Consider the following 26,214-nt stretch of genomic DNA (forward strand, 5'->3'; position numbering starts at 1 on the left):
AGTGGTTGCTACTTTCTGTTTCCTGATTCACTCAGCATGTACAGTGGATCAGCATGATATCTGCTGGAATTGGTGGCAGGTAAAGTCTGCAGTCTAGTTGGTCGCATAGAATTGAATAATTCATAATCCGGAACAAGAGATTATTTACTAGCAGGTCTAGGAAAGGAAATTATTTCTTGGATCAGTTATCACATGTGATTTACTCCAGCCATGGAGCCACATGTGGAAAATCTGCAATTAAGAGTTCTCACTTCACCAAATTTATAGTGACGTTGTCGTTCCTGAGAACTGTACATTTTCTGTAGAGCCACATATGCAAGTTGGATGCGGATATGGTCAAAATTACCCCTGAGCACTTCCAGGTGTTCTGTTGCAGCCGATTGTTGTAATTGCTCCAAAAATATAGTAGGGCCTTTCGTTTGTTTTTTTGGTAGGTAGAAATACTAGTATCTTCTGCTTGGCTTTCCCTCACTCTATAGATTAGACACTGAACGCAGGGGTTCTTCCTGCCAGTTGCTGAGTCTACTTTATTTTAATTTAATATGGGATGCTGGGGATCAAACATGGGTTGGCCCCTTGCAGGGCAAATGCTTTACCTTCATATTATCACTCTGGCTATGAGACTGGTCTTGACCACTGGCGACCAATATCTTTTATAACCAAGCACTGACTCATGGCTGCTTGGAACCTGCCTTGTACTTTTCTCCATTCTCCAGGGTCCAGAGCAGCAGAGGGACAAGGAGACTTTGTGACAGGGCCATTTATTTTGTTTGTTTTTTTGTTTTTCCGGCCACACCCATTTGATGCTCAGGGGTTACTCCTGGCTAAGCGCTCAGAAATTGCCCCTGGCTTGGGGGGACCATATGGGACGCCAGGGGATCGAACCGCGGTCCTTCCTTGGCTAGCGCTTGCAAGGCAGGCACCTTACCTCTAGTGCCACCTCGCCGGGACAGGGCCATTTTTAATTGTGTATTCTATAATAGGGAATTAATTAACAGTTAGTTTAGGGGTAGACTTGAACTAAAACTCCATTTATCATGTAACCTTTGTAAACCTTATGTAATCTCTCTGGTAGTAGATTAGTTCTGTAGAAGTTAGTATTGGTTTAAATAACACCTGAAAATGTTTTACAGGGGCCAGAGCGATGGCGCAGCAGTAGGGTGTTTGCCTTGCGCGTGGCTAACCCAGGATAGACCGTGGTTTGATCCCTTGGTGTCCTATTCCTATATGGTATCCCAAGCCATGAGCGATTTCTGAGCACAGAGCCCGGAGGAACCCCTGAGTATCACTAGGTGTGCCCCCCCCCAAATGTTTTGCCATTGTACACCATTTACAACATAGATACATCTTAATAATGGAAGTAGGGATAGCTCAGGAAATTGAAGTAAAAATGAATCAGTCTGATAACCCAGAAACAGGTCGGCTAGACATCCCATCTTTTGGGGGGTAGTGGAGTGAAAAGCAGGTGGTTGAGGAGTACTCCAACAGTGTTTGATTAAATCTGGAATCCCTGCCAAGCATGCATTCCACTCCCTTGTACTGTCCCCAACCCTAGACAACCCCTCTGAACGTTGTGTTCTCTGAAACTGGTAAGGTAGGTTCTTGTGTTCACAGCCTTAACCTTGAGACTTTTGAGAGCCTATTTCTAAAATAAATTTCTGTTCTTTTCCTGGGCTTTATTTAAATTGTACCTGTGCTTTTATTTTGTAGGCTTAGAATAAGAAGTAGCAGTAGAACCAGAGAGACACCAGTGGCTAAGGTAGACATTTTGCACATAGCTGGCCCGGATTCAATCTTTGGTTCACCATATGGTCCCCTGAGCATCACCAAAAATGATTCCTAAGTGCAGAACCAAGACAAATGAACAAAAAAGAACTAAGAAGTAGATGTAGATATCAGTAGCATTGGATTGCCTGGGATCAAAACTGGATTGGTTGCTTGCAAGGCAAACGCCCTTCCACCTGTTTTGTTGCGATGGCCTCACCAGTACCATTTCTTATTTATTATCTGAAAGCACTTTTTCGCAATTGTCTTTATGTAAGACACCTCTGAAAGAACTTTTTGATTAGTGTGCTTGTAAAACATTGACATAGGATACTGTAGAAGGAGGAATGGTTGGGGGCCGGGTAGGTGGCGCTGGAGGTAAGGTGTCTGCCTTGCAAGCGCTAGCCAAGGAAGGACCGCGGTTCGATCCCCCGGCGTCCCATATGGTCCCCCCAAGCCAGGGGCGATTTCTGAGCACATAGCCAGGAGTAACCCCTGAGCGTCAAACGGGTGTGGCCCAAAAACCAAAAAAAAAAAAAAAAAAAAAGAAGGAGAAATGGTACCATTCCTACTCTATTTTTCAGTTGTTTTCTTAGAATTAAAATGCATATATACACAGAGACTTCTTTAGAGGCAAATAAGACAAGTAAGTTCTTTACCATCTTTAAATATCGTGGTGAAGACAAATATTTATGAGTATTGTTATTTTATTTCTGATTGGTATTTTTTTGTTTTGTTTTTGGTCCACGCCCAGTGATGCTCAAGGGTTTTTCCTGGCTATGTGCTCAGAAATCACTCCTAGCTCAGGGAACCATATGGTACGCCAGGGATCCGTCCGTCCTGTGTAAGCTGCATGCAAGGCAAATGCCCCATTTCTACGCCACTGCTTCGGCACAGCTAATACAAGGGAGCCCAATTGATAGCATATGTTTTCTTTAGCATTAAAGGCCTGATTCCGAACTATATATTAAATAACCTTACATGTATTATTATATATGCTTAATCTAGATTAAAATATTTAAATTGGCGCCAGAGATAATAAGTCTGTAAGGCATGTACATACTTAGCATGTTCTCGGATTTAGTTTTTGGGTGTTCCCACATTTAGTCCTCAGCATTGCATATGGTCCCATGAGCACTACCAGGAGTGATCCCTGAGTGCAGAACCAGGAGTAAGTAAGTCCTGAACATAGCTCAGTATGGCCCAAAAACAAAAATGAAAAAATGAAAACAAAATTAAGTAGTATATTCTCTTTAAGTTATATATTTCTTTTATTTTTTCCTTTTTTTCTCCTTTTTTTTGGGGGGGGGCACACCTGGCGGCGCTCAAGGGTTACTCCTGGCTGTGTTCAGAAATCACTCCCTCCAGGCTCAAGGGACCATGGGATGCCAGGAATTGAACCTGGGTTTGTCCCAGGTCAGCTGCATGCAAGGCAAACACCCTACCACTGTGCTATCACTCCAGTCCCTATGTTATATATTTTCTGTAATATTAAGAAAATAGTTTTACACAGAAATTATTATTTGTTATTTTTTGTTTGCTTGTTTTGTTTTTGTCCTTTTGGGGACCTGAGGCCACTGAGTCTGTAACTATTCCCAGTTTTGTGTTGGGGGTTGTTTCATATGTTACTAAGGATTGAACTTATATTCCTGCATGCAAAGCATGGTTTGTATATCCCATAAAGTCCTCTCCAGCACTGTTTGATATATTTCTTTTGAGAAATTTCTATTTATATAGAATATTATTTGTGAACTTTCATAAGTGTATATATATATATGTCTGTATGTATATATGTACATATATATCATAACCTTTTTTTAGCACAAAAACCAATATTATTTTATACACGCAGTGGTGTTGCATCAGACTTACCACCATAGCACCTGCATGCTTATCATTATACCAATATTTCTTCCACTCCCATTCCCTGATCCTCAGATCATAGGGGTCTTTGGTGAAATTTTGTTTGTTCGTTTGTTTGGGATTTGGTTCACACCTGGTGGTGCTCAGGGGTTACTCCTGGCTCTGTGCTCAGAAATTGCTCCTGGTAGCCTGGGTGGACCATATGAGAAACTGGGAATCGAACCATTATTTGTCCTGGGTTGGCTGCGTGCAAGGCAAATGCCCTACCACTGTGCTATCTCTCCAGCCCCAGATCAGTTTTATTGACAGTATCTCTGGTTGTTTAATTGGGAATTATTTAATGTCCTGTTTTGTTTCCTTATACTTTCCAAATGGGTGACATCATTGATATTTATCTTTTACCCTCTGACTCAAGTCACTTATCATGACTTCCTCCAGTTCCATCAAGTTGTTGCAGAACTGCATGATTTCCTCTTCTCAGATAACTGAGTAGTATTCTATTGTGTATCTAATCACAATTTCTTTATCCATTTATCTACTAGGAATTTGGGTTACTTACAGATTTTGACTATTGTAAATAGCGCTGTGATGAACATAGGTATGTGTATGTTCTTTCAGGTGAATGTCTTTGTGTTTGGATGGTAGCTAGCCAGGAATAGAATTGCAGGGTCAAAATAAAGTTCACTTTTTAATTTTTTGAGAAATTTCCCAGACCATTTTTCAAAAAGGCTGAACCAGTCATCACTGAATCAGAGTTCTTTTTCCTCCATATCCCTGTCAGTGTGTAAAGTAATTCTGGACTTTTTTCAACTTAGGTCTCATTGTCATTTTTATTTCCTTGATAGTTGGCAATGATAAGCATTTTTAAACATTGATAATGATAAACATTTTTTGATATCCTGTTGACCATCTTTGTTTTTCAGGCAACTTCTCAGGGCTCACTATTGGCGGGTGTGAGTTGGTTCTGGTGTTTATCTGCTGCACTTTCTCCCTAGCTCCACTCCTTTTAAGTTGTCTATGGGGGATTATCTCTTCATCTTCTCTTCCTCTTTTGGGGGGGATTTGTTGTTGAGCTTTTATATAGTTAAAGTGTTTTGATATAGTGTTTCTTGAAATTGTATGAATATACCTAACCATATATGTATGAAACTATCTTCTACTGAATTGCCTTTTCCCTGGCTTCTCTTTTCCCTTACTTTGTACAATCAATTTGATAGTAACTGTTCTAGTGGTAACTATACTAATGGTAAAGAGCTGTTACCACTGCTTCAGTATAGCCCTTTCTTGTCTTGGCTTCAGTATAGCCCTTTCTTGTCTTGGCTTCACAATAGTTTATGGTCTTTGCATTTGTGATCCGTCTCTCTGGTTGACTTTGCTTCCTACTGCCAGCATTTTCTTTTTAAAACAAAGAACAAGCACTGTAACTCCATTAAGGAGAAGCCTTTCTTGGTTCTCAGTATGGGTTGGTTACCTGTAACCCACTCAGCCTACGGTACAATACTCTTGCAAATTAAAGAGGGAATAGCAGTTGTTTTCAGCCATTTCTTGAATCCCAACCTAGGTTGTCTTGTTGGCTTAACTATATATTACCTGTCCAGTTTACATTTTTTATGTTAATAGAATGACAGGCACTCAATATTCAAACATATTTGATGATTTAATTAACATGGTTTTGTTCCGATATATTCAGCCTCTGTATCTTTCCCCTTTTGGGGGTGTTGAAAACACCTAGCAATGCTCAGTGATTACTTTTGACTGCACTCAAGAATGATTCCTGGCAGACTTGTGGGATCAGATGGGATGGCAGGGATCAAACCCAGGTTGCTCATGTGCAAGATAGACACCCTACCTCCTGTATTATCACTTTGATTCAGTCTTCCTTTCTAACTCTTTAATTCTTACAAGCTTCAAAGAGGAGAAAAATGGCATAGTAATAGGAATACTTCAGAAATCTCAGCTCTGGAGCCAGAGAGATAGCACAATGGTAGAGCATTTGCCTTGCACGCAGCTAACCCAGGACAGACAGTGGTTTGAATCCCAGCATGTCATATGGTCCCCTGAGCCTACCAGGAGTGATTTCTGAGCACAGAGCCAGGAGTAACCCCTTAGTGCTTCTGGGTGTGACCCAAAAACAAAACAAAACAAAAAAAAAAAAGAGAGAAATCTCAACTCTATGGCCTATTTCTAAAGAAGACAGTCAACTCTAAGGTAATGGCAGTTCTCTAAATGTGTCTTATAGCAAAATTTTCTATAATCAGTGTTAGAAACAGATCCATGATCCATACCTACCACAAACAGTGAAGTAGCTAACACTGTAGAACTCAATATGGATTGAGGGGTTTACTCCATTTATCATTAGGATTCATTTGGCAATTGAGGAAGTCAGAGATAGTACTAGATTATAACTCTTTTCTATTTGGACCACACTTAGTAATGCTTGGGGATTATTTCTGGCTCTGCACTCAGATTTCTCCTGGCAGGCTCGGGGACCATAAGGGATCAAACACAAGTTGGCTTTGTGAAAGACAAATGCCCTACTCTCTGTGCTATTGCTCCAGCCTCTAGGTCATACTTTTTTAAAAGAATAAATTTTGTCTGATTATTATTATTATTTTGTGTGGTTTTTGGGTCATTCCCGGCAGTGCTCAGAAATTGCTCCTGGCAGGCACGAGGGACCATATGGGATGCCGGGATTCGAAACGATGACTTTCTGCGTGAAAGGCAAATGCTTTACCTCCATGCTATCTCTCCGGCCCCATTGTCTGATTATTTGATACCATTCCCAAATGGTACAGTGAGCATACAATTTAGATGTTAGTCTAGGGTTTTTTGTTTTTTTGTTTTTTTTGCTTGTAGTAGAATAATTTCACACACTGAAATATATGAATTCTCAATTTAAAATGTAACTATGTGGAAAGCAAAGAGTGTGAAACAGAAGTAGTTAAGTTTTACTTTTTACACAGTTTTAAAATCTCCTAAATATTTCACATGAAAATATATTAAGAACTCCTGTTATATAGAGTCTATTGTTTTCTTTTTCTTTTTCTTTTCTTTTTTTGTTTATTTTTTTTTTTGTTTTTTTTTTTTGTTTTTTTTTTTGGTTTTTGGGCCACACCCGTTTGACGCTCAGGGGTTACTCCTGGCTATGTGCTCAGAAATCGCCCCTGGCTTGGGGGGACCATATGGGACGCCGGGGAATCGAACCACGGTCCTTCCTTGGCTAGCGCTTGCAAGGCAGACACCTTACCTCCAGCGCCACCTACCCGGCCCCTCTTTTCTTTTTTTGTTCCCCATTCACAATACAGACCAGGCAAAGGACCTGGTTTGAGGTGTATATGGGAAGCATTTACTGTACCTCCTCTTTCTATACACAGCATGTGGTAAGCATTGGGAGGCCTTATCTTTTCTTTGTTTTTCATTTTTTCCTTTATTTAAACATCTTGATTACATAAATGATTGTGATTAGGTTTCAGTCATGTAAAGAACCCCCCCCCCTTCACCAGTGCAACATTCCCGCCACCAATGTCCCAAATCTGAGTCTATTGTTTTCTAATACTTAAAGGTAAATACCATTTACTGCCATACAAATTTTAGCCCAGACATCTCTGCACATTCATAAAGAAGATTCCATTTTTGGGGAAACAGTTTCTTGTGGTGACTGAATGAGAGGTCTCCAATAAATGGTTAGGTCTTGGGACTAGTTTACTACATCTTACAGTATCTAACAGTGGTAGCTAAGAAAGACCTTGAATTAGACCTTGGTGGAAATCTCCTCTATCCCTGCCCCAGTAAAAATGAAGAGTAGCCAACTAGCACAGAAGAGGGCAAATGGGAAAAGCAGATCATAGTGCACAGCAGGGGAAGTGCTCCCTGGTTGCATGTGGGATGAGACACCTATTCCCCCCCTCCCCCCCCCACTACCACCACCACAGCTGTCAGTTCTTCCCTCTAGTAGGAAGGGCTCTTGGCTGCTCTGGTGCCTGGTATAGAAATTTGTGGCTTATAATGGTTCACTCTCTTTGCACCACCTCTAGAGGGCAAACACATCACCAATGTCTGTATTGTCTTTATTAAAAAACCTCATGTGTCTTATAAAACCTACCTTCTCTCTGACAAGACATTTGTTTCTCAAGGTGCATCTTTTTTTTTAAGGACCTCCTTTAGCAACAGATTGTGAAAAGATAACAAACTAAAACATGGCTCAATCATTGTTCAAAGTATAATAACCCAAGTTACCTTTTCAGCTCTCTTTGACATCTCCCTTTACTGCCTTGTCTTTGGTTAATTTATCCACATGAGCTAAAGATTCTTTCCCTCTAGATTCCAGCCCAGTGAACGAAATCCATCTCCATGTCCTCCCTCCAGCATACAGAAGACTGGCATCAGTCAAAGGGTTAGAGTTTCTTGAGGCATTTGGTTCACGGGCTTAAGTATGTTTTGCCATATTATCAAAATTAAAGACTCTTAAGCACCAGGGTATGAGTTTATGGCTTTAGAATATCAAAACATGCAGTACCCTGGGACATGAGTTGCAACTACAGCTGGGGGCAAACGGGCTGTCTCTGGGAAGCTAAAGCATATTCTGCTTACCATGCTCCCACCTTGCTTGGCATTTGCACTTAAAATCTCTGGAGTATTTAATCCTTTCAATACCAATACATAGTTGGCTCTCAGAAACAGAAATGGTATTTTTCTTAAGTTTAAGCCTGGTATGTACATAGACCACACTATACATAAATTTATAAAAATGTGTAGAAGACACACTTTAGTGCTCATGGATATCTGGAAAAGCAAATACTTGAAAAAATACCTTTTTAGGTTAAAAAAAGTTATTGTGCATTATATGTTGTTATACTTCACATAAATTCTATACTTAAAGACTCCTAGAAATTTGGTATTAATGAAAATTAAAGAACATTTAAAGTTTCTTTAAAGAAAGAAAAATTCATTTTAGGGCTTCCCCCTGGTGCTGCACATAGGAATCACTCCTGGCAGTGCTCCATGAATGATATAGAATGTCAGTGATTCAAGGTCTTACCCCTTACTAATGTATATCTTTCCAACTCCAAAGGGAAGAAAGTTATTAAGAAAATTTAAAATTTTACTTTAGGAAAAAGAAATGACAAGTCAAGGCATTTAAAAATATTGCACAGCAAAAACTCAGGCACCAACTAGTCAAAATCTATTAAAAATGAAGACATTTTATGCTAATATCTTAATTTTCATGTAAATATATTTAAATTTATACTGAAACCACTCTCACCAACTATAAATTTGAAGGCTTTTTTTTTTTTTTTTTTTTTTTTTAAGATTTGGAGACCTTACCCAACTGGGTTTAGGGGACTATATTTGGTGCCCAGAATTCTTACTTGGTTTTGCTGCATGCAAGGAAATTACTCTAAGCCCTGTGCTCTTTCTAGTCTTTTTATTCCTGTTTTTCTTTTTATCAGGGCAGGTGTCCGTACTCAAATACAGTCAGTCCCCTCTTTGGAGGTTCTCTTCAAGTGCTCTGATTCTGGCCCCACCTCTCTTCTCTTATATTGAGACATAGAGTTTAAAACACATTGACACTGGCACTTACCCGCAGTGGCTCACACTTGAACATGGTTTAATTAACACAGAAGGTGCCGGTGTCAACGTTTTAGGACATTCTCTTTCTAGTGGATACCAGATTCCCTCCGGACTGCTTCATCAAAGTGTTCTTCTACCAAGCACTGATGCCTTTTTTCTGGTTCCTCTTGAGAATGGCAAGGAGGATGAAGTTGGAAAGTATGCCAGCTTCTTAAACCAGGGTCTTACTAAAGTGTGTTTATTACTGCGGTTAATATAAATATACAATGAATATAGATGTACAATAAAATCAGTATTTAAAATTTTTAATATTTTGCCCCAAGAGATTTTATTGCCCTTCTCTTACAAATTTAGGCTATTTATATTTTTGTTTTGGAGTAAACACACCTGGAGGTACTCAGAGATTATTCTGCACTAAGGGATTATTCCTGGTAGGACTTGCGGGAAGCATATGGGATGCCAGAGATCAAACCCAGGCCAGCTGAGTGCAAGTTAAGTGCCCTATCCACTGTCCTGTTGTTCCATTTCCTTCCCTTATCATCATATATGCATATTGAAGTAAATGCATATAAATATCTCTTTTCCATTTAGAGCTCTTCAAAAAGCGTGGAATCCTTCGCATCTATGCTGAGACATTCTCCTCTTACACAAATGGGCCCTGCCAAGGATAAACTGGTCATTGGACAAATCTTTCATATCGTGGAAAACGACCTTTATATAGATTTTGGTGGCAAGTTTCACTGTGTGTGTAAAAGACCAGAAGTGGATGGAGAGTAAGTAAATTCGTTTACAAACTTTTTTTTGTTTTGTTAATGTTTTGGGGCCACACCCACTGACACTCAGGGGTTACTCCTGTCTATGTGGTCAGAAATCGCTCCTGGCTTGGGACCATATGGGACGATGAGGGATCCATAGTAGGCTAGCACTTGCAAGGCAGATGCCTTACCTCTAGTGCCACTGCACTGGCCCCTCATTTACAAACATTTTAAGAGTGTTTGTGCTGGTTGAAATATCTCGAGGGTGTCATTAGACTTAAAACTTCCCTGAGTGTTTGTATACCAGTATGCAAGTTTTGAAGACAGGCAATACACTTATTTCTCTTGCTTGTTAGTGAGTTAAGGCCTGATTCGTGTCATGTCATGTTAGTCTAGTCAGGCTAGATTTATATCTTCTCGAAGCAGTGAGAGAGTGTGGGGAGGATTTAAGTAATAAGCCATTCCATACCAAAAACTCAAATCAGCTTTTCGTAATGCATGTGACTTAGGCCGTTTAACATGACCCTGCTTTGTTCCTTCTGTTTCAGTCTTTCTCTACTTCGGAATCTCTCTTTTTACTTAGACATCCTCCTTTTTCTACTTCAACAAATTCTGGTGCTTTATTGTTGTGTAATTATTTTATATCTACTCACAGGATTCTAATTATTCCTAAGTACTTCTATTTCTATGAGTATAGTTCACTGCTTTTAGTATATATAGATAAAGGTATTTGCAAATATAAAGTAGGAAACCACTAAGAGACTGAGAGACCAAGGAATAGAATATAAAGAATATGAGATTTGTAACTAAGAATCTGAGTTACATAACAGTGTTACATAAACTAGAAATGACAGTTTTCAGGCCCAGAGAGATAGTGCAGGGGTCCTCAAGCAATGGCCTGGTGTCATATATGCCCACCGAGGACATTTATCTGGCCTGCTCTGTTTTTTTGCTGCTGCTGCCTGTCCTGCTTGCAGCCAACTAGTCCTGACTCCTCTTTTTCTCTCTGTCTCTTGATGACTCCTCACAGTCTCAGACAGGGGTCCTCAAACTATGGTCTAGTAGAAGAGGGCCCATAGTTTCTGTTGAAATACTCCTAAGATTGTTGATTTAACTTTACTTGTTCGTCATTTTAAATATTATATTTGTTTCCATTTTGGTTTTTGGGTTTTTGGGTTTTTTTTTTGGGGGGGGGGGTCACACCCGGCAGCGCTCAGGGGTTACTCCTGGTTCTGCGCTCAGAAATCGCCCCTGGCAGGCACAGGGGACCATATGGGATGCCGGGATTTGAACCACCAACCTTCTGCATGAAAGGCAAAAAATGCCTTACCTCTATGCTATCTCTCCGGCCCCATCGTTTTGGCTTTTTACTTCAAAATTAGACATGTGCAGTGTGCATAGGAGTTTGTTCATAGTTCATAGTTTTGTTCATAGTCCCATATGGGATACCAGGGATCAAACTGCAGTCCCTCCTAGGCTAGCGGGCGCAAGGCAAATGCCCTACTGCTTGTGCCACCACTCTGGCCCCTATAGTTGTTTTTTTTTTTTTAAACTATACTTCGTCCCTCCAGTGGTCTGAGGGACCCCTATTTTAATGGATAGGGTGCTTGCCTTGTAAGTAGCTGGTCTAAGTTCAGTCCCTGTTTCTCCATACAGTCCCCCTGATCATCAAAAGCGAAGGAAGAAAGGGAGGGAGGGAGGGAGGGAGAGAAAGATGGAGGGAGGGAGGGAGGAAGGAAGGAAGGAAGGAAGGAAGGAAGGAAGGAAGGAAGGAAGGAAGGAAGGAAGGAAGGGAGGGAGGGAGGGAGGGAGGGAGGGAGGGAGGAGGGAGGAGGGAAGGAGGGAGGAAGGAAGGAAGGAAGGAAGGATAAGAAGAAAGGAAAGAAAGAAAAGGAAGAAGGAAGAGAGAGGAGGGTGGGAGAGGAGGAAGGGGGAGGGGAGGGAGGGAGGGAGGATTTGTCTCATCAGTTTTTAATATGTACATTTTTATAATTTATTATTTCTTTTTTTTTTTTTTTTGTGGTTTTTGGGTCACACCCGGCAGTGCTCAGGGGTTTTTCCTGGCTCCGTGCTCAGAAATTGCTTCTGGCATGCACGGGGGACCATATGGGATGCCTGGATTCGAACCGATGACCTTCTGCATGAATGGTAAATGCCTTACCTCCATGCTATCTCTCCGGCCCCATAATTTATTATTTCTGGATCAGGATGCATCTTATATTTGACAATATGCCGATTTATTCTTAGTAGTACATAATGGTTCATCTGGTGATCAGTGGTACTTGAGATAGAAGGAATTACAGTGATTAAGAAGTTTGTGATATATAGGAATAAATCATGATACAGAAATTCATAGAGAAAAATGTTTAGAATTTTTAGAACATTTTGAGGTCTTGGAGAGAAAGTACAGGGATGAAGGCACTTATTTGCCTTGTTTGTAACTAGCCCTAGTTTGATCATTGCATATGGTCCTCTGAACACAAAACCAAGAATAGGCCCTCACTGCTGCTGACTGCTGAGTGTGACCTCCAAACCAACCACCCAACCAACAAACTAACTGAAGCTCTGCTCAGGGATCATTTGTGGCAATACTCAGTAGACGATATACAGTGACAAAACTGGGGTCAGCTGCATTTCAGACAATTGTCTTTAACCTTGTACTATCTCTCTCTCTCTCTCTGGTCCTATATTTCTTTTGGATCCAGTGTTCTGTAGTTTTTTGCACAGGTACTGTACACATTTTATTAAAAGAAAACCCAAATTAATTTTAAAAAACAAAAAACAATTGTTTTATGAGTTTTGTCATTAAGATTAAAGTTTTGTTCAGCCACCCGCCACTGTGCCTGTTCCTCCTCTGTAGGCTGGTGCAATCCAGTGGTGAGCTGAGAGTAACCCCAGCTTAGGAAACAGGGTTGTCCTGTGTGTGGATGACTCTGTGCCGAGAGCATGGGAACATACCAAAAAAAAAAAAAAAAAGATTAAAGTTTTGTGACTGGAGAAATAGGACAGAGGGTATATATACATATGTATGAGTATGTATCATATAGTAGCATCTTAGGAAAATTGAGGGACATGTAAAAAGAGGTTGACAAAAGGACAGGGGCGTTGGGCATACTGGTGCTGTAGAGGCATGGTATATGTAGATATCTAAACTGCCAGTGCAATAACACTGAAAACATGAGATCCAAACTACAACAATTCACCTTAAAACTGCCTGTGAGGGGAAAAAAGAGAGGGGAAATGTGCCAGTCATAGAGGCATCCTGGAGGGGCCAGAGTGATAGCACAGCGGTAGTCCGGTTGCTTTGCATGCAGCTGACCCAGGACAGACCTGGGTTCAATCCCTGGCATCCAATATGGTCCCCCAAGCCAGGAGTGATTTCTGAACACATAGCCAGGAGTAACCCCTGAGCATCAACGGGTCTGCCACCCCCGCCCAAAAGGTGTGGCATCCTGGGAGGTGGAGGGAAACCTGAGAATTTTGTTGGAAGGAAATAGACATCAATGGTGGGTTTGATGTTGAATATTGTACACCTGAAGCTCAACTGAATAACTATGTAAATCACAGCACTTTAATATTTTAAAAGTTTAATGTGAATTTTTTTAAATGATTAATAAATTTTTTATTGCAAGTGATTGAAAGTTGACTCCTTCATACCTATAGTGATTTTAATAGTTTCGTTTATAAAATAACATTTACTTTTTGGGAACCATTTCAGAAATAAAGTAATTTAACCCATTTGGGGGAGGGGACTTTATTTTTGATCACCCAGGGTCATGATTATATACATTATTGTATCATCATATTGTATCATAACTCTGATATTAGAAATATTGGTTTGATGTATAGCTCCTAGTCTGTATATTTAGTATTTCCTTTTGGGGTGTTATCTTTCTTTTCACGTTGTATCTGTTTTTATAGACCTCTTCATTTTATTCTTCTAATCCCCTGATGCCTGGGCAATTGGAAAATAAGCTAAAGTAAGAACAGAAGTGTTTGAGTAAGGACCTTACAAACTCTCATCTAGCTATCCTGCATATACGTTAGTACACTGACTTCAGCATGTCTTTTGACAGCTCCTAAACTCACGTTGCTTAATTCTCCTTGGGGTCTGTGCAGACTTGATATCATCAATAAACAAACTTCTGATAAGTGAAGTGTGACAGTGTCAAGGTTTTTCCTGTGTTGTCTATTCTGATGCCCTTGATCGGGATTGTCACATATCAGGACAGTATTTATTGAACTATTCAAGGTGTTGAGTGTCTTGGATTCGAGCTGGTATTGTAGTGGAGAGTTTAGTACCCTCAGTAGAAATAGTAATGCGAGAGAGTATTGCTTCTCAAATACTGAGAAGAGTTGCCACCTCTTAGCAGGGAATTTATGAATGAGTAAATTGTTATGCTTAAGGAATTGCATTACAGCATTGATTGGTTAGCTTGAAATGTATATGTAATATACATGTTACATATACGTATGTTAAGTTTATTCTCAATAATTAAATTTATTAATTAAAAACTGGCTGACTGATGTGGCATAACTTTTTACTTAGCTCACATACATTTAATGAGTAACTTTTATATATCACTTCTGTATTTAATGCTAGCAGTGTACAGCATAAAAACAATTCCTTCCTTAAAAGAGCCAATACTTTAGTCAGGGGCTGAAAAGTAAACCAAAGCACCTATAACCATTTATGTTCTAGTTACTATATTCTTGTTTGCTTGTTTGTTTTGTTTTGGGGCCACACCTGGTGGTGCTCAGGGGTAACTCTTATGGCTCTGCCCTCAGGAATCACTCCTGGCTGTTCTGAGGAGACCACATGGGATTCTGGTAATTGAACCTGGGTTGGCCATACACAAGGCAAAAATCCTACCCACTGTTTTATTGCTTTGGCCCATAGTTACTATATTCTTGAGGAACACAGTATGAAGAGTAGGATTCTCACTCTGAGCAGAAGGTTTCCCAGAACAACTAACAACTGAACTAAGTTAGAGAAAGAATAGTACATACATGGGGCCAGAGAGATAGCACAGCGGTAGGGCATTTCCCTTGCACGCAGCAGACCTAGATGGATGGTGGTTCAATTCTTGGCATCCCATATGGTCCCCCAGCCTGCCAGGGGTGATATCTGAATGCGGAGCCAGGAGTAACGCCTCACCACCGCTGGGTGTGGCCCAACAACCAACTAATCAGTCAATCAATAAAGTTAAAAAAAAAAGAATAGTAAGTACATGGTGCAGAAAATAGAGGGACTACCCTTGGCAAAGATGTAAATGGAAGGCCAGGAAGTCTGGCCTCTTCTGACTCAGTTGACTTAAGTTTAGGTATAAAGAAGGAGCTGGGAGTAGTCAGAAAATTCCAGAGCTTCAGTGATGCATTCTGAAAAGTTGGGGTGTTTTCTGAAAGTGGTAAAATACTGAAACAGGTCACAAGGACAAGGTGTGTCTTGTAGTGCCATCAGACTGACAGTGGTGCAGAGCATGTCTTAGAAGAATGAGTCTCTGGTTAGGGAGGCCAGTAAGAAACTGCTGGCATGAAATGATGAGAATGTGGATTAAGTCTGTGGGTCACAAAAGGACACTTTCAGCAGTTAAGGAGACAGAAGAAACCAGTCTCCTTAACAGGGTAATTGCATGTTGTAAGGCAGAAGAGCAAGTTTCAAAGGATGTTTGATTCCAGACCTGAATGACCAGGTAGATAAGAAGTCGGGTTGCATCGAGGTGAAGGAGGGTTATATTGTAATGATTTTTTTTTCCTTCTTCATAATTCAACATTCAGATGCCCAGATTTAGATCAGTATGCTTTTCTCCTTCCCACTCATAGCGATAAAACTTCTGATTAGTCTCAGTTCAATAATATTTCTCTTTTTCACTAAAATATAAAATCTCTATAGTTTAGCCAGTGTGCTTAAAGAGGCAAATGCTCCACATATTTTGTCCCTCAGGTCTGTTTTAAATGTGATATTTCAAGAATTGCAAGCATTGCTATGAAAATCGTCAAGTATAGCTTTACAAGTTTGTTTATTAATGTGTTAATGAAGAGCTATGTCTTTTAAAGCAAAAAATTTTTTATACCGGCATCTCACAATACACATGATTGACAGTTCTGAAAATCAATTGGCTTCAAAACAAGCATGATTGGCAGTTCCAAGGTAACTAGCACGTGCAGGGAATATGATTTGGACTTTTGTTTGACACTAAGGTGGAATAAACAAGCTAATTTCGCAGTCTTTGTTTCTATTTTAGGTGGTGTGATATATAGGGTTATGTAAAGAGTAGGAAGGATAGTGAATGTTTCAAAAACTGAAGTTTTCAAGGTGCACCGGTGGGAAGAAAGAAAGATTTTGAATTAAGTAGTTCTTTATTTTCGAGGGTACATAGTACATAATTAGAAAGTATCCAGCTGTATTTTTAACTAGATTGGTGATTGAAAAGCATTAATGTAGAATGCGCTTCCTCCCTTCCTTCCTTTTCTTTTCTTTATACTTATTCCACTCAGTGGAGTTGGTGGTATGAGGGAATGTTGTGCAACCACTCTCTGAAGTCTTGACCTGATATTGGGGACATGCTTCTATGCTCCACCATGGTGACATGTGTCTCTGTCCAGTGCTGCTCAGGGGGATACTGGACACTACCTATCAGAGACCAGGATCAAAGTTAGGGCTTATGCTCTACCACTTGAACTTTGAACTATCTAGCAGACCCCTCCATTGCCTTTTCCCTAACAGATATTAAATTTTGTGGGTAAAAGATCACCCCTGTATATTTCATATTGAAATAAAAACCTTCGGAATTTATCTGAATGGTAACATTAATCTCAGAAGTGCTTTAAATGCAAACACATGTAATTTAGACTTTGGATCGTGTTAAAGGCTTTCTGCCCTTAGATGTGGCAGTGATCTGTGAGATTGATTTGTTCTTTTTTGATTAATGTGCAAAATTGATTAACCCCTTATGACACATTCCCCTAGTGTAGCAATATTAGTCCAGAATTGTTTAAATGTGTATGTCTAATGAAGATTTCCCTATATGTCTTTACATAGAGGACCATAAAGGTTAATAGTGAATCTGGAAACTACTATGGTATCTGCTCATCAGGGAATGCAAACATTTAAATCTTCTCATAAAAGCTTTGAAGTTAATATCTTTTTTTTTGGGTGGGGTCACACCCGGTAGTGCTCAGGGGTTACTCCTGGCTCTGTGCTCAGAAGTTGCTACTGGCAGGTTCGGGGGACCATAAATGGGATGCTGGGATTCGAACTGGGGTCCGTCCTGTGTTGACTGCGTGCAAGGCAAACACCTTCTTCCCACTATACTATGCTCTGGCCTCTGAAGTTAATACCTTGATAGACGAAGAGGAGAAAAGTCACGGCTGCACTCCTACAATTGGTTCAAGTTATTGTTTTATTGACTCGAATGAAGTCTAGAAAAGTCAAAAATTTATCTTAATAAAAATACATGAACTTTATTTTTAGTTGTGGTGTTTTGTAATAATTTAGATTGCCACAGGATAATATCTAAAGACTTTCAGGATCCCAGAATTTCACATGGGTTCTGTAATTTGTGATTAGTGATAATAAAATAATAGCTGGCATTTGTCAAGTACTCCCTGTGCTGGGCACATTGTTGAAATTTCTATATGTTATTTTCTTTAATCTTTTTATTACTCATAGGTAGATTTTAGAATCCTCAGTTAAAAGTTCGGAAGAGGGGCCGGGTAGGTGGCGCTGGAGGTAAGGTGTCTGCCTTGCAAGCGCTAGCCAAGGAAGGACCGCGGTTCGATCCCCCGGCGTCCCATATGGTCCCCCCAAGCCAGGGGCGATTTCTGAGCACATAGCCAGGAGTAACCCCTGAGAGTCAAACGGGTGTGGCCCAAAAACCAAAAAAAAAAAAAAAGTTCGGAAGAATGGGACTGGAGAGATAGCATGCAGAAAGTCATCGGTTCGAATCCCAGTGTCCCATATGGTCCCCTGTGCCTGCCAGGAGCAATTTCTGAGCACAGAGCCAGAAAAAACCCCTGAGCACTGCCGGGTGTGACCCAAAAACTACACAAACAAAAAAAAAAAGTTCAGAAGAAGGAACCAAAGGGATAGTCCAGTTGTTTGTCTTGCACACGGCTAATCCAGGTTCAATTCCCATAATTTCACATGGTTCTCTGAGCATGGCCAATCATAATTCCTGAGCATAGAGCTAAGAGTAACCCTGATCACCACTGGATGTGACACCCCCCCAAAAATAAAAAACGTTTTGAAGAAATGAATATTTATAATTTAAAAAAATTTTTGAGATGCTCCTTCTTATTAAAATACATTTTTTATAATTACTTTAAGCACCTGATTACAAAGTTGTTCATGATTGAGTTTCTGTCATATAATGTACTCCACCCTTGACCAGTATACATTTCCCACCACCAATGTCCTATTTCCCTCCCACCCTCTCCCCCCTACCTGCCTCTAGGGCAGGGGGTCTCAAACTCAATTTACCTGGGGGCTGCAGGAGGCAAAGTCGGGGTGAGGCAGGGCCGCATAAGGGATTTCACAAAAAAAAAAGTCCTCAAACGTCATTATTAACAGTTTTAATTATTTCTTCTGAACATGAATAGAACATTGAGTGCAGATCATGAACAGTTCTTCTGAACATGGCATCTTTTGCCTATTCCTTGCTGCCAGAGACTTGACAGTGCTTCTTCTCACTATCACTATCATAGTGAACCCTTTTGCACCCTAACTGCACTCACTGCTCTTTGTGGCAAGTTTCCTACCATGGACTGGTTTTTCTGGCCCTCATCACTATTGTCTTTGCATATTATTACCATACTATCTATATCACAAATGAGTGAGATTATTCTATGTCTAATCCTCTCCCTCTGACTCATTTCACTCATAATGCTCATCATATCCATCCATGTAAATTTTATGAGTTGATGTTTTTTTCTTAATCACTGCATAGTATTCCATTGTATAGATGTACCACAGTTTTTGGTACTTACGTATCTGTTCTTGGGTATTTCGGTTATTTCCAGATTTTGGCTATTGTAAATAGTGCTGTGATGAACATAGGAATACAGAGGGCTTTTCTGCACGGTGATTTGGGGTTCCTAGAGTATATCAGGTTTGCTCAAGGTAGTGATGAGGGGACCTGGATTGTGTCTCAGTGGTGAGCAAATATATCATGTGGAGAACCTGAGTTTGTTCCCCAGGAATGTAAAAATATAAGAATGGTGATGACAATGATGATGATAATATTAAATATCCCTACTGGAGCTAAAGAATTTATTTCCAATATGGCTGCCTCATACAAATGGCAGGTTAGTGCTGGATCATGTCTGAGTATTCCATCCCACCTCAACTAAAGAGTTTCTTCATTGTGTGATTTAACTAGTGTCCTGACATTAGCAGTTAGCTTTCCCCAGAGTGAGATGGTTGTGATGTATGTATCTTATTGTATTTACTTAATTCTTAATTTGGGGGGGGGAGGTTGGGCCACACACAGGAGTTCACATTCCTGACTCTACGTGCAGAAAACACTCCTGGCAGTCTGGGGTGCTATATAGGATGCCAGGGATCAAACCCAGGTTAGCCGCATGCAAAGCAAACAACCTACTCTCTGTGCTATCACTCTGGCCCCTGTATGTATTTTATGACCTAGTTACACCTTGTCTCTTCTGCCATGTTGTATTTACTAGAACCTATCACTAAGCCCAGTTCATATTCAACAAGAAAGAAATTAGTCTCTTTTTATGCAGCTTTTTTGAAAAAGGTGCATAGAAAATATGTAGACCTATTTTAAACTGCTTTAGTGGTCAAGATCCCGAGGCTTGATGTAAGTTTTAGGGAGCAATGAAACATTTGCTTTGCTAGGCAGGCTGAAATCATTATAGGAATGAAAGTCTTTGTTTTAGCCCGAAAGGTTACAGCAGAGTTAATCTATGTAGGTCTTTATACTTTTGAATAATTACACCAGCGGTCATGTGTCACATAGCCAGAGCAGTTTTGAGATTATTCCAGTCTAGGCTGGATTAGAGGCAAAACTAGAGTAAGAGAAGACAGAAAAGGAGCAACGAGAGACTTAAAAAATCTGATAGATGGCCCTGTAAGTAAATGAAAAGTGTTCGTTGTCACTCATGAATAGGGAAACGCAAATCAAAACGACAAAGAGATATTATACCAGTGAGAAACGGTACATATCAAGCAGTCTGGAAACAGTTTGTGTTGGTGGGATTGCCGTGGACAAACACCCCTTCCACTATTGATGGTAATGTCTGGTTCAACTTCTATTTAAAAAAAAAGTAATTTAGAGGGGCCAGAAAGATAGCACATCAGTAGGGCATTTGCCTTGCACACAGCCAATCCAGGACCCTGGGACAGTGGTTTGATTCCTGGCAACCTATATGATCCCCTGTACCTGCCAGGAATGATTTCTGAGTGCAGAGCCAGGAGTAACCCTTAAGCCAGGGGTCTCAAACTCGTGGCCCGCCGGCCTTCAAATATCGCAGTATTCGCGATTATTCGCTTCCTGAATAATCGCAATAAAAATCGCATTAGTAAGAAAAAATCGCATTAAACATTCACATATCCCGAGCAGTTCCTTTTGGGGTATGCAAATGTTTAATGCGATTTTTTGCGATTTTTTTTCTTACTAATGCAATTTTTTTATTGGAATATTCGGTAAGTGAAATCGCTTATGCGGCCCTGCCTCACCCCGACTTTGCCTCCTGCAGCCCCCAGGTAAATTGAGTTTGAGACCCCTGCCCTAAGCACTCCAGGTGTAGCCCAAAAACCAAAAACAACAACAGCAACAAATTTGGAGATCTCTTACTCAAAAGAAAATAAAAAAGAAAAGATGACTGTATGGCAGATAATACCACTTCTTGGCATCTGTCCTTCAAACACAAAAAATTTGAAAGGACATATGCTCACCTAGCATTATCACACTTAGTACAGTAGCCATATTTAATATGGAAACAACCCAAATGCCCAACTAAGGGTGACTAGATCAAGAACTTGGTGTGTATATATACACAGTGGAATATTGTGCAGCTCCAAGAAAAAATAAAATCATGCAATTTGCTATGACATGGCTGGAATTATGAATGAAACTAGAGGATTTTATGCTGTGTGAAGTTAGTTAAGAGGAAAGATCCCAGCTGGATGCAGAATGGTCTTCTATGTGTGCCTTAAAGATACACAGCAAGGTAGTAAAAGAGGGTCAAAGCAACACAATGAGAAAAATGAGTCACAAAACTTGAGTTGGGAGTGTTTGGAAGGAAGGGTTATTAGGATCTTTGAGGAAGGTAGAAGAGATGGGTGTGGTGTTGGCATTATGTATGCCATCATTAACAAAAAGCATGGTAAATCACAGTATCTCAGTTTTTTAAAAGTTTAAAAATATGACTTATAGAATTTAGTAACTGGTGATTGAGTTTTCTGTATTGGGGACTAGAAAATAAAGGTCACAGCAGTAGAGAGAGAAGTTGGGAACTGCAAACTTAATTGGGTCGGACATGGAATTTTGTTTCAGATGCACTGTAATTATCCTATAAATACCAGGCCCTCCAGAATTGTAACTGAGAAAATAAAAATGGCTGTAGAATAACAAAAGACCTAAAATTAGCAATTTTATAATGGACTTTAAATTTTTGTGTATTCTGCCTCAGTCAGCAACAAAACAAAACAAAATCCAAAAAAGCCACCAGACACAAAACATAAACTAGAACACAAGGGGATATAGCATAAGAGCAGATCTGAGTGTGACACATTAAGTGAGCGGGCTCACTTAGAGACACATATCCAAGTTCTGATAACCTATTTGAGATGAATTGCTAAATACCTGTAAGTAAAACACAAATTTAAAAGTGCAAAGGGTTGTTTGAAAATCAGTGTAATCTGCCAGGTAGCCTCTGTGTAGATTCATGCCACCTTCAGTCGGGTTCTTGGAATTCTTTCATTTCTGGTAGATTTATAGTACCTTACTTTTCTTATTTTTAGTGAAAACAGGTTCATACATTAGTGTGAATAAAACTTTTTAAGTTGGGCCGTAGATAGGGCACAGTGATAGGGCATTTGCCTTGCACTTAGCCAACCCAGGACGAACCCTGGTTCAATTCCTGGCAGCCCAGATGGCTCCCCATGCTTGCCAGGAGTGATTATGAGCACAGAGCCAGGAGTAACCCCTGAGCACCTCTGGGTGTGGCCCCTCCAAAAAATAAGATGGATATCTGAACTGTTGATTTTCCTTATTGTTGAATCAGTCATGTGATTCAATATTATACTGCCTGGATTTCCTATTTGCTACCTCACCCTAAAATTTCTCCATCATTTTTTGAGTGACTTTGGGGGAAAAAAAGTACAGTATTTTATGGAACTTTTATTTTTCCTTCAAGCCATTGTTCTGTGAAATAATTTAGAGGAAGAGACTAGACATAGAATGATCACACTCATATGTGGGACATAAAAAAAAAAAAAGACTGTAGGGAAATAATTCCTCGAGAAATAGAGGTATGGGCCAGGAGGATTAGTCCTGGTAGAATCTCACCACAGTTAGTGGAGGAGTGCAGTTAGGGCAGAGAAAGAATCACTCTGACAGTGATAGCTGGAGATGCTCGCTCTGAACAAGAACTGGGTGCCAAAAGGAGATAAAGTGATATACATGAGACCCCTTCAGTACAATACTTCAAACCACAGCATCAAAAGGGTATGTGTGTGTATGAGAGTAAGTAAAAGAGAAAAGAGATTATTACTGTATATAGCATGGTGATTCAATTAAAAATTTGTTTTAGTAAAAAAATAATTTAAAAAAACCAACTTAGGAAAAATTTGTTGTTCTGTTTCTCCTACTCCCCAAATCGCGCCTGTTTCCTAAGTTTTTACTCATTCCTCAGTTGGGTTCATCCAGTTCTCGCGAGCCTTATACTATATACAGTTTCTAAAACTTGCCCGTGACTGTCAACTATTATTTGCTCAAGTTCTCTGCAGCATTCAACACTGTTGGGTGTTCCTTTCTCTGGAATTGTCAGATACTCTCATTTCCTTTTGTTGTTTTTTTCCCTTGCATACCCCCCATTTACATTCCTCATAAAGTGTCTTGTAAAAATGTAGAGAATGAAAATATAAAACAGTAGTTTTGACCATGGGGATCAGTACAAAGTTGAATGGGGCAACTCTCAGGCAAAGCTCTGGAATTGGAGGGCTAGAAGCCTGGCTTCTTATGGTATACGGTATATACTGCAAAATTTTACCATGAGTCAAAAACCCAGACTAATGAAACCAAAAGAGAGAATTATTTAAAAGGGAATGTCTCCATACTCAACTGTTTTTAAAAACCGCTGCGTTGTAATAATTTAAAAGCACTCTCCTCTAAATGATACTTTAAAATGCCCCCATTTAGATATATCTCCTTTTATTTGGTAAATTAGGAATTTGGCTCAATATATTTGAAAATATAATGCTTTTTTCCACTTGTTTTAATTTTTAAGAAAAGATTTTTCCATAAATATGCTACAGTTCGGTTTCTTTTATAATTTTTATCCAGATCTTTAATTTGGGACTTAAAATAGAATACTTTGTTTCTTTTTTAAATGCAAATTAGCTATTAAATAGGTATAATTAGATACTTAATTAGTACTGATTGAGCTTATTATAATGTTCATGTGGATTTTATGCTGTTGCCCCTGTGTCATTTTTGAACTTATTAAGCAAATATATGTTTCCTTGATGTATTTTCCTTGAGAGCATTTTCTTTTACTCATGGTATTTTATTCAAATATGGGTTATTTATTATTTATATTTATTATTATATATAATGGAAAAAACTCCTTTTAGTATGAAATATACAATTTAGGATTATTCCAAAATATATTGCTATGAATGGATTTCTTTTTAGATTCCATACTTTTTTTTTTTTTTTTTTTTTGGTTTTTGGGCCACACCCGGTAACGCTCAGGGGTTACTCCTGGCTATGCGCTCAGAAGTCGCTCCTGGCTTGGGGGACCATATGGGACACCGGGGGATCGAACCTCGGTCCGTCTCCTAGGCTAGCGCAGGTAAGGCGGGCACCTTACCTCCAGCGCCACCGCCCGGCCCCTAGATTCCATACTTTTTTAACTTGAGTTAAACTCATCTCAAAACATTTTACTCACCACCAGTTTATATACACCCATAAGTTACATTAAAATTTTTTTTTCATGTTAACTGGAGTGATAGTATAGCAGTTAGGGCATTTGCCTTGCACAGAGCTGGCCCAGGTTTGATTTCTGGAATCCCATATGGTCCCCAGAGCATCACCAGGTATGGCTGAAAAAACAACAACAACAACAACAAAATTTTTTTTCAAAAGAGAAATGTCAAACTATTTTTGGGGATAATATCTATACAGAGAGTCTGAGGAGGTTGTTCAGGTGGCAGAGAACATGCCTAGTTTGTGCTGGAGTCAGTGTTAGATCACCAGTTACATCACCGCACAGCCACCCCACCAAAGCACCACTGGGTAAGCTCCTGTAAATAAATAAAAACATGAAAAAATAGCTATATTTAAACTCTCATTGAAGTTCAGAATTTGTTGCAGAAATAGACTTGCAGAAATCTGTTGCAGAAAGTGTCTTTACTTTTTTCTTTTTACTTTTGGTTTTTGGGTTACACCTGGCAGAGCTCAGGGGTTACTCCTGGCTCCATGCTCAGAAATCACTCCTGGCAGGCTCCAGGGACCATATGGGAAGCCAGGATTCGAACCACCGACTGTCTGCATGAAAGACAAATGTCTTACCTCCATGCCATCTCTCTGACCCCAAGTGTCTTTTCTTTTTCTTTTTGTTTTTTAAATATGGAACGCTTCACGAATTTGTGTGTCTTCCTTGTGCAGGGGCCATGCTAATCCTCTCTGTATCCTTTCAATTTTAGTGTCTGTGCTGCCGAAGCGAGCACCAAGTGTCTTTTCTTTTTTTTTTTTTTTTTTTTTTGGTTTTTGGGCCACACCCGGTGACGCTCAGGGGTTACTCCTGGCTATGCGCTCAGAAGTCGCTCCTGGCTTGGGGGACCATATGGGACGCCGGGGGATCGAACCGCGGTCCGTCTCCTAGGCTAGCGCAGGTAAGGCAGGCACCTTACCTCGAGCGCCACCGCCCGGCCCCTAAGTGTCTTTTCTTAATTGAAGTTGCAAACATTTGATTTTGTATCCTGACAGCGATTTATTTAGAAACTTACATTTTGAATTTAACTTGTTTTACAAATATTGTGTCTTCAGCATGAATATTCAAGCTCTTCCTTTCATTTCTTTCACGAAGAAAACATCTGAAGCTTGAAGCAAAACATTTCAAAAGTAAAGTTTAGCATATGCCATTTCATGATCTAAGCCTGGAGGGGTTTCAAACTCGCTGCCCCTCCATACAACATTTTGTGGCCCTGCCCTAGAGGAATCTTTTTTTGTTTTGCTTTTAGTTGTTTGGGTCACATCCCCCAATGTTCAAGGCTTACTACTGACTTTGCACTCAAGGATCACCCCGACTTTGCCTCCTGTGGCCCCCAGGTAAATTGAGTTTGAGACCCCTGAAAGGTAAGAGCGAGGGTGCTGATATTGGTAGTAATAATATTGAAAATTCATAACAGCAATTACAATATAGGAGTGTCCTAAAGTTCTACCTCAGTTATTTTAAAGCAGTTTTAAAAAATAAATGTATTTTGTGTCTTTTGGAAAATAACCTTTAAATGTCTGACATAGTGCTTTAAACATTATATCACCATAAGTATTCATTGCTTACTTTTTTGATAAACAGGAATCACAAAATACAGCTAACAGAGTGTTTCAGTTGGTTGAATTGCTGTTATTAGTTTTCCATAGTGGAAAACTGATGGTGTAAAGAAGCAAAATAACCTAGGTTGAAGAGGATTGAGCATTTTTGTTTCAATGAAGAAATATAAGACATCTCAATTTTAAGAAGAAAAAGACTATATTAAATGCAATGAAGATAGTTTTCTGAAGTTAAAAATGTCTGTTCTTTATAGTTATCTAATATTGTTATAAATATTATAGTTAATACTTATTAAAGCTAGTTCTTACTGTGTTCAGTCACTTTCCTAAACATTTTCATGATTTAAAAAGCTCATCACTCTGAAATAAAAATTAATCCATTTGAATATCCCTACTTAGAATTGTGTGGTCTTGGGTTAGTTGTTTAACTTCCTGAGGCACCGATTTTCTTCCTTTTAAGTTGGATGAAATGATAAATTCTTCCCAGATGTTTGGTATGAAAATGAAATAAGGGGCTGGAG

The 26,214-nt window shown here is 39.6% G+C and overlaps 1 protein-coding gene, 2 non-coding genes and 1 pseudogene across 3 annotated transcripts in view; 2 read left to right on the top strand and 2 right to left on the bottom strand.

Annotated features, from left to right (window-relative positions):
- TPD52 (tumor protein D52) overlaps positions 1–26,214 on the top strand; it is a 130,322-nt gene that overhangs the window by 45,792 nt on the left and 58,316 nt on the right. Inside the window, 1 exon segment of the mRNA XM_049782044.1 lies at positions 9,790–9,971. Within this exon segment, the coding sequence (XP_049638001.1) occupies positions 9,790–9,971 (182 nt within the window).
- On the bottom strand, positions 6,909–7,024 carry LOC126021216 (uncharacterized; annotated as a pseudogene).
- LOC126021043 (small nucleolar RNA SNORA65) lies at positions 12,784–12,911 on the top strand. Its single transcript, XR_007499662.1, has one exon. It is a non-coding gene; the product is annotated as a small nucleolar RNA SNORA65 (small nucleolar RNA).
- LOC126021583 (U6 spliceosomal RNA) lies at positions 24,764–24,870 on the bottom strand. Its single transcript, XR_007500087.1, has one exon. It is a non-coding gene; the product is annotated as a U6 spliceosomal RNA (small nuclear RNA).

Source organism: Suncus etruscus, chromosome 10 (assembly GCF_024139225.1).
Source record: "Suncus etruscus isolate mSunEtr1 chromosome 10, mSunEtr1.pri.cur, whole genome shotgun sequence".
In the NCBI taxonomy this organism is placed as follows: Eukaryota; Metazoa; Chordata; class Mammalia; order Eulipotyphla; family Soricidae; genus Suncus; species Suncus etruscus.